Here is a 16,995-nt window from a genome sequence, read left to right as displayed (position 1 = left end):
CAGAATGACCTTGTGGCCATGGAAGTAGCAATGTAGGTTTTTTTCTGAGACCCTATCCACGAAAGGAACTTGGTGCCAAGGAAACTAAGTGATTCCACATGTCCCAAGTGCTGATTACTCTCCAGGCCTTGTCGCCAAAGGGAACTGGTGTGTACCTTAAGTGTCCAAGCCCAGCCCAAGAGACCCTCATCCCAATTATTATCAAAACAGACTACTATTATTTTAGATCCAAGTGTTGATATCTCAAAGGACTTGTTACTTCAGGAACTCTCCCAAGTGTCGATGCCCCAAAGGGCATCGTCGCCAAGGAACGATGATGTTAGTGTCCCAAATGTCGATTCCTGGAAAGGCTTCATCCCCAAGGGAAATGTTGATGTTAGTTCCCAAGTGTCGATTCTCGAAAGGCTTCGTCACCAAGGGAACGAGTGATGTTAGGTCCCCAGTGTCGATTCCTCGAAAGGCTTCGTCGCCAAGGGAACTAGTGATGTAGTGTCCCAAGTGTCGATTCCTCGAAAGGCTTCGTCGCCAAGGGAACGAGTGATGTTAGTGTCCCAAGTGTCGATTCCTCAAAAGGCTTCGTCGCCAAGGGAACGAGTGATGTTAGTGTCCCAAGTGTCGATTCCTCGAAAGGCATCGTCGCCAAGGGAATAGTGATGTTAGTGTCCCAAGTGTCGATTCCTCGAAAGGCTTCGTCGCCAAGGGAACGAGTGATGTTAGTATCCCAAGTGTCGATTCCTCGAAAGGCTTCGTCGCCAAGGGAATAGTGATGTTAGTGTCCCAAGTGTCGATCCTCGAAAGGCTTCGTCGCCAAGGGAACGAGTGATGTTAGTATCCCAAGTGTCGATTCCTCGAAAGGCTTCGTCGCCAAGGGAATGAGTGATGTTAGTGTCCCAAGTGTCGATTCCTCGAAAGGCTGCGTCGCCAAGGGAACGAGTGATGTTAGTGTCCCAAGTGTCGATTCCTCGAAAGGCTTCGTCGCCAAGGGAAATGTTGATGTTATTGTCCCAAGTGTCGATTCCTCGAAAGGCTTCGTCGCCAAGGGAAATGTTGATGTTAGTGTCCCAAGTGTCGATTCCTCGAAAGGCTTCGTCGCCAAGGGAATGGTGATGTTAATGTCCCAAGTGTTGATTCCTCCAAAGGCTTTGTTGCCAGGGAACTGGTGATGTTAGTGTATCAGAAATGTTGATGCTCAAAAAGCTTCCTTCCGGTGTGCCGAAAGAGCAATTCTTTGGTTTGGGAACCACTGATTATATTTAGTGACTAGTTACATTTAGCTGCAAGATTATGTACGTCCTTAAGAAATCAATAATTGCTATATGTACATGTACGTGTATATAGCAAGATATAGCAAATATCCCCATATTTTGAAAAGATGCCTCTTACTGGTAATGAGTTTACTTGAGTGTACTGGATATGTTGAAGTAAGGGTTTTTTTACACTTCGTCTCATTTCATACATGTAGATAACATTCAGCGCAAAATTTGTTGATGCAATGGATATCTACACTGATGAATGAATGTCAGCTGATTGATGTTATTTTGGCCTTCATCATATCTTCTGTTAGGTGGAGATAGGCGGATTATTTGCTGCCTGCAATTTATACATTTTGGTCAATTAAAATGCTTTTTAGGTAGGGTACTTCCCTTACCTCAGAACCAAGTAACATCGCAACTTGTCCTGCCTCCTATGAAGTAGTAAAATGAAAGGGTGTAAGAGTTGACAGGGTACTAATAATGATAGTAGTTTGTGAGCAGTGGTAAACATATTATTTAACTATAACTATAGATGTATTTATATATTATGTTATCCCAACGACAAACGTCAAGGTTGCAAAAGTTACGGTTATTTTTTGCATAAGTACGTGATTCTCTAAAATTAAACTGATGCAAATGGCTAAGGAGAATGGCAACTGGCATAATTGGACAACACTTGTCTCCACAATTCAGTATTTGTCAATACTGTATAATAGCGAATTCTTAAATGTGGTGAAAAGATGCTGTACTGAATTCATGCATTTCTTCAAACATTTCTTTTTTGTTTGTTTCCTTTCTTCCAGTTTGCAAGCCTGTTGTTATGACGTATGATGCTTTCGAGTACATTTGTCTTCCTTGTAATATTGGTGAAGGAAAGTGGTTGAACAGTCAACAAGGCTGACAGATTGACATATTGAGGATCATGATTTAATTCACTTCAGGTAATTTATGTTCATGAAAGCAACAGTAATACTTGGGCTACCATCATTTGTGTAATAGTTTCATTTGTCCATATTAATTCGTATGATGCTATATGTAAGTACCCTTTCAGTGACATGACAACAGAATTCCTTCTACTTCATCTGCATGTTTAATCAGTTTTCCTTGTGTGTGAAGGGTAAAGTAGAGAGGAGCCTTTTCCATTGACCCAACCCAGTCATATACCTCCTGCAAAATAGTGGAAAGAGACATAATTTTAATTAAAATAAACAATCAATAATTATTATCCTGAAATGTACTGGTACTTAATGTATCCATAATGTTTGCTTCATTTTCACCTGGTACAAAGCATTCCTAGAAAAGTATCTTGTTATTGGCTCCTCTATGTTGTTCAATCTCACTCGTAGTTGAACCCCATCCTTTGGTTCTGCAAGCAGTCTTAGGTGTCGCTGCCTTCTGATGTTTATCCTACAAATAACCAGAAGTACATGTACATGTACATGTGACCTGAATCTTGGAATTTGTGTGGAGAATAGTACTGTAAGAGGTAGTTTTATTGTTTTATAGAACTCGAGGTCCGGTCTAGTAATGATCATTTCATATTCCGTACCGATAAGACAAAATCTATGTTTGTAAAATGGGCCTAGGCAACGCACTAAGATTACATGTAGGTTTCCAATGTCGATTAGATGAGAGTTAAACCAATCATAAGGAAGTTTCAGATAATACATGTACCACACGTCATAAAATACTTGGAGTCTATGTTGATCAAGAGCTTAATTTTAGTGACTGTGTTGAACACTAAGTCTTTTGTAAGAAACTAGTGAAACTTGTAATTCCAAGAGCAACTGCCACAGGGGATTTTGTAGACAACATCAGGTTGTGAAGCTAATGGAGGTCGTGACAACAACAAGAATTTCCGATTCCTACATGTACATGTAAGTCATGACAACCTCATTAGCTTCACAACCAGATGTTCCTTAATTAAGAACAGGAAACAATGTGTAGCTTTAAAAATTAAAAAAATTTTGACAGCCGGTTGTATGATTACCTCTTCACTTTTATTCCAAAGGTTCCTGGTGGTAAATAATAAAACAGAAATTTGACTTAACATTATATCAAGTAGTTTGAAATAGTAAATAGCTGGAAGCCAAGTTTGTAGATTATATTGAGGTCTAATTCGTTTGTTATGGTAATCAAGTTAACTGCAGAAAGATATTCAACTACTCTGCTATTCCTAACAAAGACAACTTAGTTAATCTTCAGTAATGGGAGCAACTGCTCTTATTAGAATCTCACGACAATCACCACAATACAGTAGTTCTGTATGCTTAAAAAATCTGACCACTGCAGGCAAAGCACTTTCCCTTTCTCTGTCAAATCTCTTGAGGACTCTTTCCACAGTATCATGAACCACAGAAACCAATCTTGATGATAGCAGTCACACATGTACCAGGAAATCCCTTCACTTGTCACTTGTCACTTGTCACACAATATTGATTTGAAATTACACATAGGAGACAAAGTCCTGAACAACCACAACAGCCGACTAGAGAGCCACTTATGTAGCTATCCAAAGCGAGCCTTGATGTTTCTAAAAGTAGCTATTTACTGTTGTTACGAAAAATTATTTTTTAAAAACTTATGGCAGTTCAAGGCTGCTACGAAAGAAGACTTTTCCGCAGCTCTTCGGGCTTCCAACATTAAAAGTTAGTAGCCCAAGTCATTTTTTCAAGAGCCAAGAATTAATTAATTAAAAATTAATTAATTAAAAAATTTATTTAGAAATTTGGTTGCCCACGCTCGCAAATAAGGTTCCCCAGGCGACCAAGTGACCATTAGGCAGGAGTCTTGCAGTTCTCGAAAACTCCTAGAGTACAACACTTTGCGTGACACACGACCTTTGCAAAATTTCTAGACAGTTCCGATAACTTTCAAAGAACATTCTCGATAATTATAATAATTATTGAGCCCTGTAACACTGAATTGCAGACTGTTTCCGGTAATTCAGCAATGCTTACATACCTTCGAATGCGTCGTTTCTTTTAAAGTAGTAATATCCTTTTGTTGCACCTGTAAAATTCCAAAATTATGTGAACATTATGGTAGCTGGACAAATTAAATTTGGTACACTGCTCTACCCTCACTTAAAACTTGTTATTTAAAACGAAGAATTTTGAAAATGAGTGGTTATCAATTTGGAATCATCACTGTTCGGATATGTCAGTTCAAGGCTGCTATGAAAGAAAATTTTTCCAATATTAAAAGTTAGTAGCCCAAGTCATTTTTTCAAGAGCCCAGAATTATTTAATTAAAAGTGAGGATAAAGCACCTTGAGATAAGTTAGGCCCCCGTTTAGAAATTTGGTTGCCCGCGCTCGCAAATAAGGTTCCCCAGGCGACCGAGTGACCGTTAGGCAGGAGTCTTGCAGTTCTCGAAAACTCCGAGAGTACAACACTTTGCGTGACACACGACCTTTGCAAAATTTGTAGACAGTTCCAATCACCTTCAAAGAACATTCTTGATAATTATAATAATTATTGAGCCCTGTAACACTTAGTATTGCAGACTGTTTCCGGTAATTCAGCAATGCTTACATACCGTCGAATGAGTCGTTTCTTTTACAGTAGTAATATCCTTTTGTTGCACCTGTAAAATTCCAAAATTATGTGAACATTATGGTAGCTGGACAAATTCAGTTTGGTTCACTCACTTAAAACTTGTTATTTAAAACGAAGAATTTTGAAAATGAGTGGTTATCAATTTGGAATCATCACTGTTTGGATATGTGCTTTACTTGTTCGTTTTGAAGACTATTATTTGAAAATCCTTGGAACTTCTTATTTGACATATTCTTTTGATCATTTTTTGTTACTGTATTGCTGTCTTTTTCTTTAATCAGATATTATAAATATTTTTTTTGCAAGCTCTGCAAACAGCCACCATATTGTATCTATGAAATTAAAAAGTTCTTTATTAAGTATTGCTCTAGAATGATTGTAGCATCTCTTTCAGTCGGTGAAATATTATTTTACCATCAAGATTACAAGTGTGAGAATTAAAAATATACGCCTTGATTCATGAGAGAACACAGTGTGCATACATGTATGGATCATACATGTATGATTAGATTCTTCACCACCATTAAATTTACCATGACAACCAGGGTGGAGACATTGAATTTTCAAATTTACCTAGAGTTGCTTGCATTTTCAAAAATTGGCGGTAATCTGGTTGGGTGGGAAAATCATTTGCCATCAATAACCTGTAACAGCTTTTCTGGCAGCTAAACTATGAAGCTCTTTTGATCCTTATAGCAGAAAGTTTGGGAAGGAATGAACATATTCGTATCAGAAACTACAGGTTTATAAATTTTTAAAAAGCCTAGAAAGTCCTGTATGCTAACTTTTGTTTGGATGATGGCTTGGCATTCACTGTTAGCGGCAGGATTGTCGTCCACAATGCCCAACTGGTGGTCATTTCCAGAGGTCATCTGTTGTAATTCATTTTCTTGCTGTCTGCGCAGCTCTCTCCATTGGTCACGTCGCTTCCTGTAGATTTTAAACATCTCCCTTTCTTACCTTATTTATCATTTTTTGGGTTAATAAGTATAGGTAATCATATGAGAACATAGGAGCAATCCTAAATTGAGCATGATTGCAGGTTAGGTAAGTTGTTAGGAAAGAGCAGAACATTCTCAGCCTTGCATTTGTATGCTGTTTCATTTGTGAGATCAAACTACAGAGACATAATAATTATCACTGTCTTATTTACACTGTATTAATTTTGTTCTCAAGGAAAAATAATAGATTGAAATTACTTTCTTGTTGTTGCTATTTCTTTAAAGTGCCACTACGACCAGAAAAACAATTCTTCTTTTTCTTTGAATTTCAAAACTATGTTAACTCAACATAGTTAACTTAACACTAAGTGTTAATTAAAGGTCACTCAACACTAAGTGACCCAAGTTTAAAATTCTTATTTTAAAAAGACACCTGTTTATTTTAACTGGGACTTTGTTATTTATTCCTCCACCATTACTAACTTTAAAATCTTTTTTCTTCTTTTTCTTTGGATTTCAAAACTATGTTGACTTAACACTAAGTGACCCAAGTTTTAAGTTCTTATTTTAAAAAGACACCTGTTTATTTTAACCGGAATTTTGTTATTTATTGCTCCACCGTTACTAACTTTAAAATCTTGAGAGAGCTGGATCGAGGAGAAAATGAAGTCATAGACTTGCTGGTTTAAGAATGCAATGCATGCGTATGCGGCTGAATTAAAATGCAGGAGGAGGTTCAGGCTTTCAGAATTTTAAACTTGTGTTTTGCATATATAATAATTTGCATTTACATGCTGAAATTTAAATCTAGTGAGTAAATTACGTCACATTTCCCTAGATCCAACCCCCTGAGGTCCAATCGATCACTTTTGAACGTGAATAATGGTGGAGCATGAAATCCAAACCTTACACTCAAAATAAACAGCCTTTGGATCAAAATCAAAGCTCAAAATTTGCCAATCAGTCAGGGAACAAAAATCAAATCAAAATCTGAAGAAAAGAAGAAAATGATTTTTTGATCATAGTAGCACTTTAGAGACTGATGGAATTTTGAGGAAGATACAGAGGGAAAAAAAACCTGTTTATTAGTATCACCCAACTAGTGGACTAACGCAAATCCTGCATTTTAATTGGTTACGCTACTGGAGGACTATTAGTAATAGTCCTTGAGTAGCGAAAAGTAGGACACTTTCTTTCGTTTCATTCCCATATAAATATATTTTCTATCTGCATTTGCCAACTTTATTGTTGCCTTTTCTGTCCGACTAGTTGGGTGATACTAAAACAACTAGACCCTTAAAGTAGGCAAAAGAGTTCATCTCATTGTATCTGATTAGTACTTACAGCCTACAACCTACAGTAAGCAGTCGCATGGCCAATCGCCAAGGGTGACTACTGAATACAGCTTTTACAGTTACTTTGTGCTCTGTATATATATGAGAAATCCCATGCAGACTCACCTTTCCATACTGAGGCCATGAATCATAGCTTTAATTTTATCACACAATCTTGTTTGATCAAAGTCATTGAGGACAGGACCTGCAGTAAACAATATGGTCTTTAAGCAACAATTTCCTAACACAGTCATTTAATTTTGTATCTTTCTTTTAGTGGAATGGTCATCAAGCTACATTGAGATTAATTCTATAGTAATTCTATATATTTCTTGAAAATCTTGTGCACGTTTAAGGCTAGTTAGAATATTTATATACATACCTTCAATGCGATCAACAAAAACTGGGGTTTGTTGGGTGGATGGCACCAAAAATATTATTTGGTCTTCGCAGCCATTTCCATATTTCTCGAGCACTAAGGTGGAAAATGACCAAGTCAAGAATTGATACATGTAGTAAACAACTTAGACAATACTAGCAAAAATGTTGTACTTGCTTTACTTGCCTTTTTTTCCATTTTCAGAAGTAGTTTCCGCAGCCCAAAAAAACCAGTCTTCTCGACTACTATTTTCTTGTACATTTTGAAGCACACTGAAAATTGGGAGTAAGTTGTATTAAATAATTGTTAGGTTATTATGATTTCCCCTTATTTCTGTTTTCTTGTCTAAAATGTTGGGTATGTGTCTGTGTACTGGATACAGTATTTTAAATATTGTATTTTGGTTAGGTATTGTTCTCATTCTTTTTCCTTTTATATACGTTATCTGTATCTACAACAAGTATTTAGTACGTACCTAAAGTAAAAGCCTGTTCAAATGTTCTGCATACCTATAATAGTTTACCGACAACCTTTCAAGGTTAAACATGTAGTGTAGATATAATAAAATCTTGTACAATGTACCTTAGCATGTTGGCTTGAAATTGGCTCCGACTGGAAGGATTAAGGAGGACAGTGACTACTGCCCTCTGATCTTCATACGCCTGCCAGCATATCTTTCGAAAGGGAAATGCATACATTCTAAGATGAGGTCAACCAGTGTATATATACAGGTTAAGATTTTAAGTGAGCAGGTGGTAAATCAAAGGTAATAACACTACTATAGTGGTCTGCCATGGCAAAAAGCTGGGTGTCTTACAGTCCTATTTTGCTTATGGTGTTTATGGAGCTGAACCCCTGGCAGCTGGCTTCTATTTAAACCCCTCCATACAGTTCTTGTTTGAAAGTGGACCACATTATTTATCTGCCTTTCCAAATGCCTCATGTCAAGGGAACAATTTATTTCATTTGTTTCATGAAAAAATTATTTTGTGATTGAACTCACAAATCAAATGTTGCCAATAGTAGGCACATGGTGGCAAAGTATAATTATATAGATTGGTGATGCTTGTTTTCAACTAAAACGAAGTTTTTGAAATGTCAGTCACCTCTTCAAAGGAGTGGTTCAACAAAGGCACCATGAAAGTGTTTTCTTCTGCACATGAACCCTGCAGGAGACGTTCACACCTGTTTGTCTCATCGCTTCTGCTTTCCATGCTAACTGATGTTCCTGTGGAATATGATTATTTGATAGCACATACTCTGCAAAGCATTTGTTCGATTTACTCAGGGTCACAACTTGCAACTTTACCCAGTGATTTTTCAAATAGGTGTGGTTGGGCTACTTAAAATTGTTGTGCAAGTTATACTTACAGATTACATACCTACCTCCTAATCCATATGGAAACAAGTCTTCTTTTATTGTGCCGACTGAAATGATTTTTAAAATATAGATTTTAATTTCAGTTAGTGTTTGCTGAAGAAAAACATATTCAAGAAGTACTGTGGTCTGGTGAATTGACTAAGAGGATGAAAAGATTGTAAGTCAAATAGTATAGTGTTTGAAATCTACTCATTTGAAAGAAACATCTTGAAAGAAGGGAGGATACATGCTGTTATTAACTTGTTGTATTTTGACCACTCAGTTGTTTATACATTTGAAATCAGTAGTGATGCTTGATAACTCAAACAGGAAATCCAAAAACAAAATCAGTTTTTGCTTGAGGAGGATTTTCCAGCATTCGATGTGAAATAATGACAATATGTTGATTATATTATTGTGTGCTCATCGTTGTTGAATTCCAACTATAAGATACTTGAATTGCAATAACCCACTGTTTTGGGTAAGGTGGGTTTGATGTGGTAGCTACATGTATCAGTAACTTTAAAAAGGAGAAGTAGAAAAAAGAGAAAATCAGTAGTGAGGGAGTAAGCATGCCGATGAATCCAATCATGAATTAACCTTGCATTCCATCTCCATGAAATGGTGCTCCAGCAAACCCTAAAAGGCACAAGGAACATTAAAAGGAAATTAATGAAGAACAGTGTATGTATTTTTCGAGTCAACACGATGTGCTATGGAGTGTCTGCTAGATACTGAGTAACAAACATACATGTTGTACATTGTAATCAGCAAGACTTTACCTGCACCCTGTGAAGTTACGTTTGTGGCTAAGGCTTGTGTGCTTGATGTCACCATAGTGTAGGGGAGTCTGTCTCTTCTCGCTTGCATTAAATTATGACATAAAAACATATATGTCATTATTTACAATAATGGCACATCACTTAGCATAGTATATAATTGTGCTGCAGGATCCTTCAAAATTGCAACTTTGTGTTGGGGATTACTGTTTATCACTTTGTAAAATTTATTAGTTTCATTAACTTTTTGTCATTAATTACCTGAACTTTGTGAAATCACATTTGTGGCTCTTGTGATTGTTGATGTAGTTCCCAGCAGATTGAATGGTGGTCTTTGTCTTTGCACTTGTGAAAACTGCATCACTACATTGATAATTAACTTACTAACGTCACATTTCGGTATGGATGTAGATATAATTTCAATATTTGCAATAATTCCTAATATCCATTAAATTTTGTGTCCACAAATGGGTTGGGTCAATTTTATAGCTCTTATATATACCCCCTTTTCCTGTCAGTCAAACATTTGGGTGTAGTTTGGGACGTAAAACCCGGATTAAGCTATCTTGCCTGTTACGTCAGTCAAAAAGGCTTGAGAAGCGTGTTGTCTTAAAACAAGATTTGAAATATTGAGAAAGTACCGTTGTATATTAGGCACTTTAAAGTTTGGGTGTGTTCCTGTTGAGCTCGCTTTTGGAAAATGGGTGCTAGTTGTGCATGCCTGGTGTGTTTGATGTGATTTCAGGTAATTCTGTGAAACAAAAGTTCAAAGGTCCCACCCTTATTCCACAGTAAAGAAGGGAACTGCCCCACCACCCCCCCCCCCTCCCCCCCCCCACTTTCCCCCCCCCCCCCCCCCCTTACTTGAGAACATCAATCAATACTCAATATTTACCTGGAGGAGGTGGGTTTACAACCACGTCATTGTGCAACAGGTCAGTATCTGTCAAAGACAAAATGTTGCAGTAGTGAGTGCAATGATTGGAGGTTACTACTCAACACTACATTAATACCTTCAACAGTAAAATGTGTAAAGATCATAACAACTGTTTGATCAGTGCTTCACATGTCTTTTGATCTTCATGTATGCATCTTGGACAAGACAGTGCAATATGCTTTTCATTACTACTACAGCCTACAGTTTACTTTACTAACCATCCTCATCGCTCTCTGGTATTGTTATAAAACTAATATCAGAACCTGAAAAAAAAAATGTGTGGGAATTTTAATTCCTCATTATTATATGATTAATCGATTATGAACAGTGTTTTTTGTTTGATGCTTTTTTGGTCTTATTTTTTTATTTTAGCCTTTCCTTTCTGGGGTGCATCGTTTCATCATTACTTACATGTATTTGTGCATTAATTGAACAATGTATATGTACAGAGAACTTACCATCTGCATTGCTTCCTGCTAATGTTGCAAGATATCTTCTGGTTTCAACTAAATAAGGAAGAAGAGGAAAATGTGGTTTGCATGTATTTGTGAGGCCTGAGATGAGGCACACCAATCATCACTGAAGGAACCAAGGACTGAGATTCCCTGGAACTATTTTCTTCAAACTTTAGATGTATTTTGTCTCTTATTCAAAACTTGCTCAAAGACCATCTTTTTACGGTTAAGTCAGTGGATATTTTTGTAAATTTTGAAGTCTTAAAAGTTACAAATTGGACCTGAAAACTGAAAATGTGTAAGTCCAGTACCCTGACCACCTCATTACACTGCTTTGATTACGTTTTGTGTTTGTTTTAATATTATACTTACGTCCACCTCTTGGACGGAAGTTATCTGTTCTTCTGGTACTCTGATTGATGCCAGGATGTGCAGATAACTGCATGTTTAATGGCAAAGGTGATAGTGGAGGATTGTGTACAAAAGGGAGAGTTGGTGAGGAAGGGGATGAGTGTGATAATGGCGCTGATGACTGTGGGGATGACAGAGCGGCAGATGTAGCAAAAACTGTAGCATCTGAAGCAGTGTTGTCCTCAGGTTGGTTGGATGAAGCAGTACCTACATGTGAGATAGAGAACCAATGAAAATAATGTCACTAGTAGTGAGTTGATATTGTATGTTTCTTGGTGCTTCTCCGCAGTGACACAAGCATATCAATTAATATTTAATGTACAGGGTAGATGAAACAAAAATTAATAGATGTAAAAGGGATTATACTGTTATGCATTATAAATGCAATTATTTGAGTGATGTAAAAAGCAATGTTATTATGTTAAAATCCACTGTAACTACAGAATGAGTCCATCCCCACCCCGCCAGATGCATGTACTAAAAGTCATTTGGGTCAAATGTTGGATCAACAAGATCGAAAATAAGATACGCAAAAAGTTGTCAACGAATAAAACACAATGAATATTTTTTTGTAGATAGCAAAGTTGGGCTTAATTTTTCGACAATTTCGATTTTCAGATCAGCAACAGAATACCAGGCCACGAGAAATGGACCATAAAAGCACTGCTACCGCAGTCGTCGTGTTGGATATACCTCGTTCTTTAGTCCATGACGCAAGCACCACGCCACTGCGGCAGCAGTTATTAAGCTCAACTCAATTTAACCCCCAGCCATTCTACTCAATTCACTTTAACCTTTAAATAAGACGACTAAAGCACTGCGGCACCAGTCATTCCACTCAATTCACTCTATCCGACGCGAACCGCGGGAAACCCACTTTCGTTCACTCCGACGCTGCGGCTCGCGTCGAAAACGTTACGCCTCTTTGTTCCCCCGGTTGTTCTAAACCCAATTAGGCTAAACTTAGATCGGGGAAAATTTTAAATTGCTATTTATTTACCGTTAATGGAGATCTAGGATTTGTCACCAGACTTTGTCCCTGGGATTATAAGTTACGTCTTTCTCTTCGTTTGGTGGCCGGAATTCAATGTTTCAGGAAAAAGTGCGAAACAATTAAAGACAGACAAGAAAAAAGAAAGACTAAAGTAACATTCAAAACGTACCACCTCGGCTCCAGTACAAATAAATTTTCTTCTTAGCGTCCCCTCCAAAAAGTTCCATGATTTTCGCCCCGTCAGGGACGCCATGGTGAACGACACTCATGGAATGTCCTCTGTCATACGAGCTGATGATGTTCAAACTAATAAAAAGGGCAAATGTATTTTAGTCTCGTATTTTCTGATCGTAAAACACAGTGCTCGGTAACTTACCGCGAAAGATCCAGGTTAGCCAAGGTCGGGAAATGAGAAACCAACAACTGTTGTATCTCGCTTGAAGTGTGGTTTTTAGTGAACGCGATTTCTTTTGCCCTCCCTGCGTTTTTCAATGTTAGAAAGGCGTTTTTACCTGGAGCAGCTCTGAGTCGCTTCTCCAGATGGACAAAGACTCGCGAAAAAGCGCGACGGTTAAAACGTCTTGGTGGGCTTCTGTCATTTGTGGCAGATTCGCCATCACTTTCGCTATTCGACTGATTTCTTGACGACATGTTTGATAAGCGACGTGAAAATGTAGCGTCCTTAGACTTTGATCTAGAAATTTTAGGTGTTTCATATCACGTTACTATTGTTTGATGATGTCATACGAACGTTTCCTTTTTAGTTAGCAGTTTCCGGACTCAACCCATGCTTTCGCTGGCGCACAAATTATATTGAACAGAGTTTCGCCGTTTCTTCGTTTCTATGTCTTCTGTAACTCAACTTGAATGAAAGAAAGGCAATTATTAATAGTAAAGTGGTATGGCATATCCCCTCATATGTTGTGTGATAAAAAATCGACATGTCATTAATGTCGGGGCCTGTTACCTTTTTTTATCCTTTCAGAGCCCGATTATATGGCGAGTTTAATTCCAGCCAGAGCTATAAATGAAAAATCTTCATCTGTCGATGGCAGGATTTAAACCCCGGGCCGTAATCGCAATTATTCTAAATGCTTATTGCGTCTATTGTTCCATGCATTGTTATTCAAAGGATTCCGCAACAAGAAGACAATCGTGGCCGGGTATTCCAAAATCGCTCCCTAAATGAGGCTTCTCAACAAATTTCTAAAACGCATATTTGTGAAACGATCAATCTTGCGAGACCACGCGAGATAGCTTTTTGGTACATATATATTTTTACAACGAAACTGCGAAAAAAAAAAATTGTGTTCTCTGTGTTGCCAAACCCAAGCGATGTAGAAATGGAAAAAATTGTTTCATTAAGGCTTGCCTACATTTATTTTGCGTTAGCGGTAACAGAGATTTCTTTCGGATATAAACAGTTTCTGGTTGTCGTTCTTTTTCCGCGAAATCATCCAAGCTCCGAAACGACGCTCCGAACCAACACCCACTGCAGTGTGAAAATTGACTTCCGGGGAATGTTAAAAGAAAACTAACTGCAGAAGGAGGCATTATTCAGATTGTGGGACGAAATTATCAAAAATCATCTTGCTTAGATTTGGCTATATCCAGTCATTTATGATAGGCAAACAATTGAAAAATAAAAATTATTGCTCTGAGCAGAAGGGAGAAGGGCATCAGGAGGGCGTTGAAATGTGATTTAATAGCAGCCGATGTGCATTAGAACAATGCTGCTTATAAGTTGGAAACGCTATTTCACTATGGCAACGGCTTGGTCTGATTAACAATAATATTCGTCAGAAGGACCACACGAGTGAATATCGTTATCTTCAAATAGCAAAGAAGTGTTTCGTATAAAATAAAAAGTGGAAAGACGTACAGTGGCGACGACAAAATATGGACTTGAACCTGCTCATCGATTTGGAGAGAGGCCCTCGCACGGATTTAATCAGATGGCTTCAAATGCGGCATTTGTTGGCTAATCCTCTAAGTTGTGCGCAGTGCAATTGTGCTACGGAAATGAAGGAGAGAAATGACGACCACATAGATGGGTTTTTTTGGTAAGCGGGTTTTCTTCTTGATGTGAACAGTTAATGTAACGTCTGAGATCGACGATTAAGTTCAAGCAGTCATGAGCAGGTACGGCAATTAGGCTGATTTATGAGGTAAAAACTGTTTTGATATCAATCAAAGACAATAGAATACAATGCTATGTGAATAAATAGATAAGTAGATTGAGTTTAATTGTTGTATTTGATAAGAATTTGATGTAGCTTCCCATTCGACAGGGATTACAAAAAAAGAAATCAGCAAATGTAGGAAAGTAGATTATGCCGATCGTAATTTGTTGCGAACAGTTTCAAAGTGGTAAAATTTACCTACTCGAAGGTTGATTGCTTTGTGTTTCACATCCTTCGCAGGAGATGCTCTGGATGCAAAAAAAGGAGAAGCCTGCGTACTAACAGCTTCTTTGGGGAATTTCCCAAAGTGTCACTCGGAACACTTCTCCGAGTGATCTTTTCCTTCACTCAAGAAGATTCTCAAAAGAGGATAGCAGAGAACGTAAATTTAAATATGAATCTGGTCTCACAGATCTGTAGAAGATTACAAGATTTTTGTGCTGTGGATCTTCAATATCGACCAGTCATACCATTCGGAGGAGCCGGAGCTATAGTCAAGTGTGACGAAAGCAAGTTTAACCACAAAGCTAAGGTAACATGTCTACATGTAAAACATGTCTTAAGGGGTGTGACTTTTAAATTTTCAAACCGTTGCTAAGGATGCTTAAAAAAGTCAAAATGGCGGGCATGCGAAGAGTATGCATAGTTCTAAATGATAACGTGAACAATAAAACAAAAAGGCACAGTAAAGTGGTTTCCCTAGTATTGACATGGAGCTTAATGATATGAACTCGCGCATTGTCTTGATAATGAAGCCGATGGTTTATCACTAACTGAAAAACTGTCTTCAGTAACCCTAACCCGGCCAGACTTACTATTTTACTCTGTCTAACGCCGGAGGATTTTACTCGTCAATGGGGAAATCGTCTGGTGTAGAAGCGGAATTATTTGAATTTTGATATTCTTGATTACTGTCGTTTTTTACCTCAATGATTCATGATTCCTACAAGATTTTTCTCCCAGATTCACGATTCGCGAAGACTTTTTGATCACCTAGTGACTTAATGATTTTCTCAGTGGTAACGGGCTGAAATTCCTAGCGCGGTCTCTGAAACTGGGCTAGAATTTTCAGCCCGCCCAAACGGGCTGAAAAAACCGCAAAAAGTCCATGTAATCGAAATGAAATTTCAGTCCGGGCTGAAAAAGGAACGTGAGCATGCGCATCGACTGTGTTGTCGCATCTCAGTAAATTTTAGCACGAAAATGTGCGTATTGCGCCCGGGCTGTGATTCATCATGTAATCGCAACAACATTTCAGACCGCTGGGTGGGGCGAAATTTCATCCCGGGCTGGAACTTGCCATGTAATCAGGCCCTTAGGCCCATGGAGAATTTCAGCCTCGGCCGAAATTTCGCTTCGCCCATCAAGCTGAAATGTTGTTTCGATTACATGATAAATCTCAGCCCGGGCGCAAAAAGTGAATTTGCGTGGGAAAATTTACTGAGATGCGAAAACACAGTCGATGCGCGTGCTTACGGTCCTTATTCAGCGCGGGCTGAAATTTCATTTCGATTACATGGAATTTTTTGCTGAGATCTTGGCCCGTCTAACCAGGACGAAAACCATGTAATCAGACCCTGGTTTCGTATCATTTGGTGTTCAAACTTCTGCTTCATCCAGATTCGGTATCATCATTCATTGTGTCTAGGTATGGATTTTTTTTGTAACTCAACATTAAGCACAAGGTTACTGGAGGAACAAGGGGACTGTCAACCCGGAATGCACAAATTATATAGGGAGTCCAGGGGCATGCTCCCCCGGAAAAAAGTTTTGAAAATAGGACTCTCCGAAACGCCACGTCCTGCATTCCCTGGATCGAACGCAATTAATTCATACGTGTATTTTGTCTGATCCTCCCGAGCCGTAGTACAAAGATTCATGGTTCTTACATTTTTTGTAACTATGATCCATGATTCATCATTCCGCTTCCAGCCCCGAAACGCCGGTACGTTGTGATGTAATGGGGTTCCATACCCACCATCCGAGTTCGCATCATAACCTTCTCTTTAATTGTTTCTGTCAGTACAACAGGGGAAGGAGGCCTGCTCGTGATACATGGGTATTTGGCATCATCACAGCTGAATACAGTCCTGCCAGAGGGTATTTCACAGTAGTTGACAGGAGAGATGCCGCTACCCTTTGCCCTATCATAGAGCAGTGTCTTTTGCCTGGCAGTGAAGTCCATACAGACGACTGGGGCGCGTATAGAGGTCTCACCCGCCTTGCTAACGTCCGAAGACACCGTGTTGTCGTGCATGCCCGTAATTTCGTGGATCCTCGCACCGGTGTGCACACCCAAGAAGTGGAGTCGTGCTGGAGTCAACTCAAATTAGGATTGAAACGGAAGAAAGGCATTAGAAGAAAAGATCTACAGTCTTACTTGGACGAGATGATGTGGAGGCAATGGAG

General features: G+C 38.5%; 3 protein-coding genes across 5 annotated transcripts in view; 2 read left to right on the top strand and 1 right to left on the bottom strand.

Moving 5' to 3' along the window:
• Positions 1-2,078: 2,078 nt before the first annotated feature.
• LOC138058918 (TNF receptor-associated factor 5-like) overlaps positions 2,079-16,995 on the top strand; it is a 23,847-nt gene continuing 8,930 nt past the window's right edge. The window contains exon 1 of the mRNA XM_068904377.1: positions 2,079-2,194. The gene's annotated coding sequence lies outside the window, so the exon portion shown is untranslated. The remainder of the gene's footprint in view (positions 2,195-16,995) is intronic.
• LOC138058917 (uncharacterized) lies at positions 3,982-13,703 on the bottom strand. 3 transcript variants are annotated; one of them, XM_068904375.1, is made up of 18 exons: positions 12,780-13,703; positions 12,576-12,709; positions 11,371-11,616; positions 11,002-11,049; positions 10,762-10,806; positions 10,502-10,549; positions 9,868-9,969; positions 9,610-9,690; positions 9,428-9,466; positions 8,854-8,895; positions 8,574-8,695; positions 8,050-8,141; positions 7,654-7,739; positions 7,471-7,563; positions 7,215-7,293; positions 5,599-5,743; positions 4,794-4,841; positions 3,982-4,265 (listed from the first exon to the last, which is right to left on the bottom strand). In XM_068904375.1, exons 1-18 carry the CDS (start codon positions 13,052-13,054, stop codon positions 4,200-4,202), a joined length of 1,791 nt encoding a protein of 596 aa, XP_068760476.1. In that variant the 5' UTR covers positions 13,055-13,703; the 3' UTR covers positions 3,982-4,199. The 3 variants fall into 3 exon arrangements, 2 of the variants coding, with proteins under 2 accessions (XP_068760476.1, XP_068760475.1); XM_068904374.1 differs by having other exon boundaries at positions 3,986-4,265; positions 12,573-12,709; XR_011134114.1 differs by lacking the exons at positions 3,982-4,265; positions 4,794-4,841 and having other exon boundaries at positions 5,602-5,743; positions 7,471-7,565; positions 7,655-7,739; positions 12,573-12,709.
• LOC138058919 (uncharacterized) overlaps positions 13,893-16,995 on the top strand; it is a 4,744-nt gene continuing 1,641 nt past the window's right edge. Inside the window, exons 1-2 of the mRNA XM_068904378.1 lie at positions 13,893-15,118; positions 16,610-16,995. The exon at positions 16,610-16,995 is cut by the window's right edge and continues 1,641 nt beyond it. Coding sequence (XP_068760479.1) covers positions 14,981-15,118; positions 16,610-16,995 — 524 coding nt within the window. The 5' untranslated portion in view covers positions 13,893-14,980. The remainder of the gene's footprint in view (positions 15,119-16,609) is intronic.

Source organism: Montipora capricornis, chromosome 8 (assembly GCF_036669925.1).
Source record: "Montipora capricornis isolate CH-2021 chromosome 8, ASM3666992v2, whole genome shotgun sequence".
Lineage (NCBI taxonomy): Eukaryota > Metazoa > Cnidaria > Anthozoa > Scleractinia > Acroporidae > Montipora > Montipora capricornis.
This window is presented reverse-complemented; position numbering and strand designations above follow the sequence as displayed.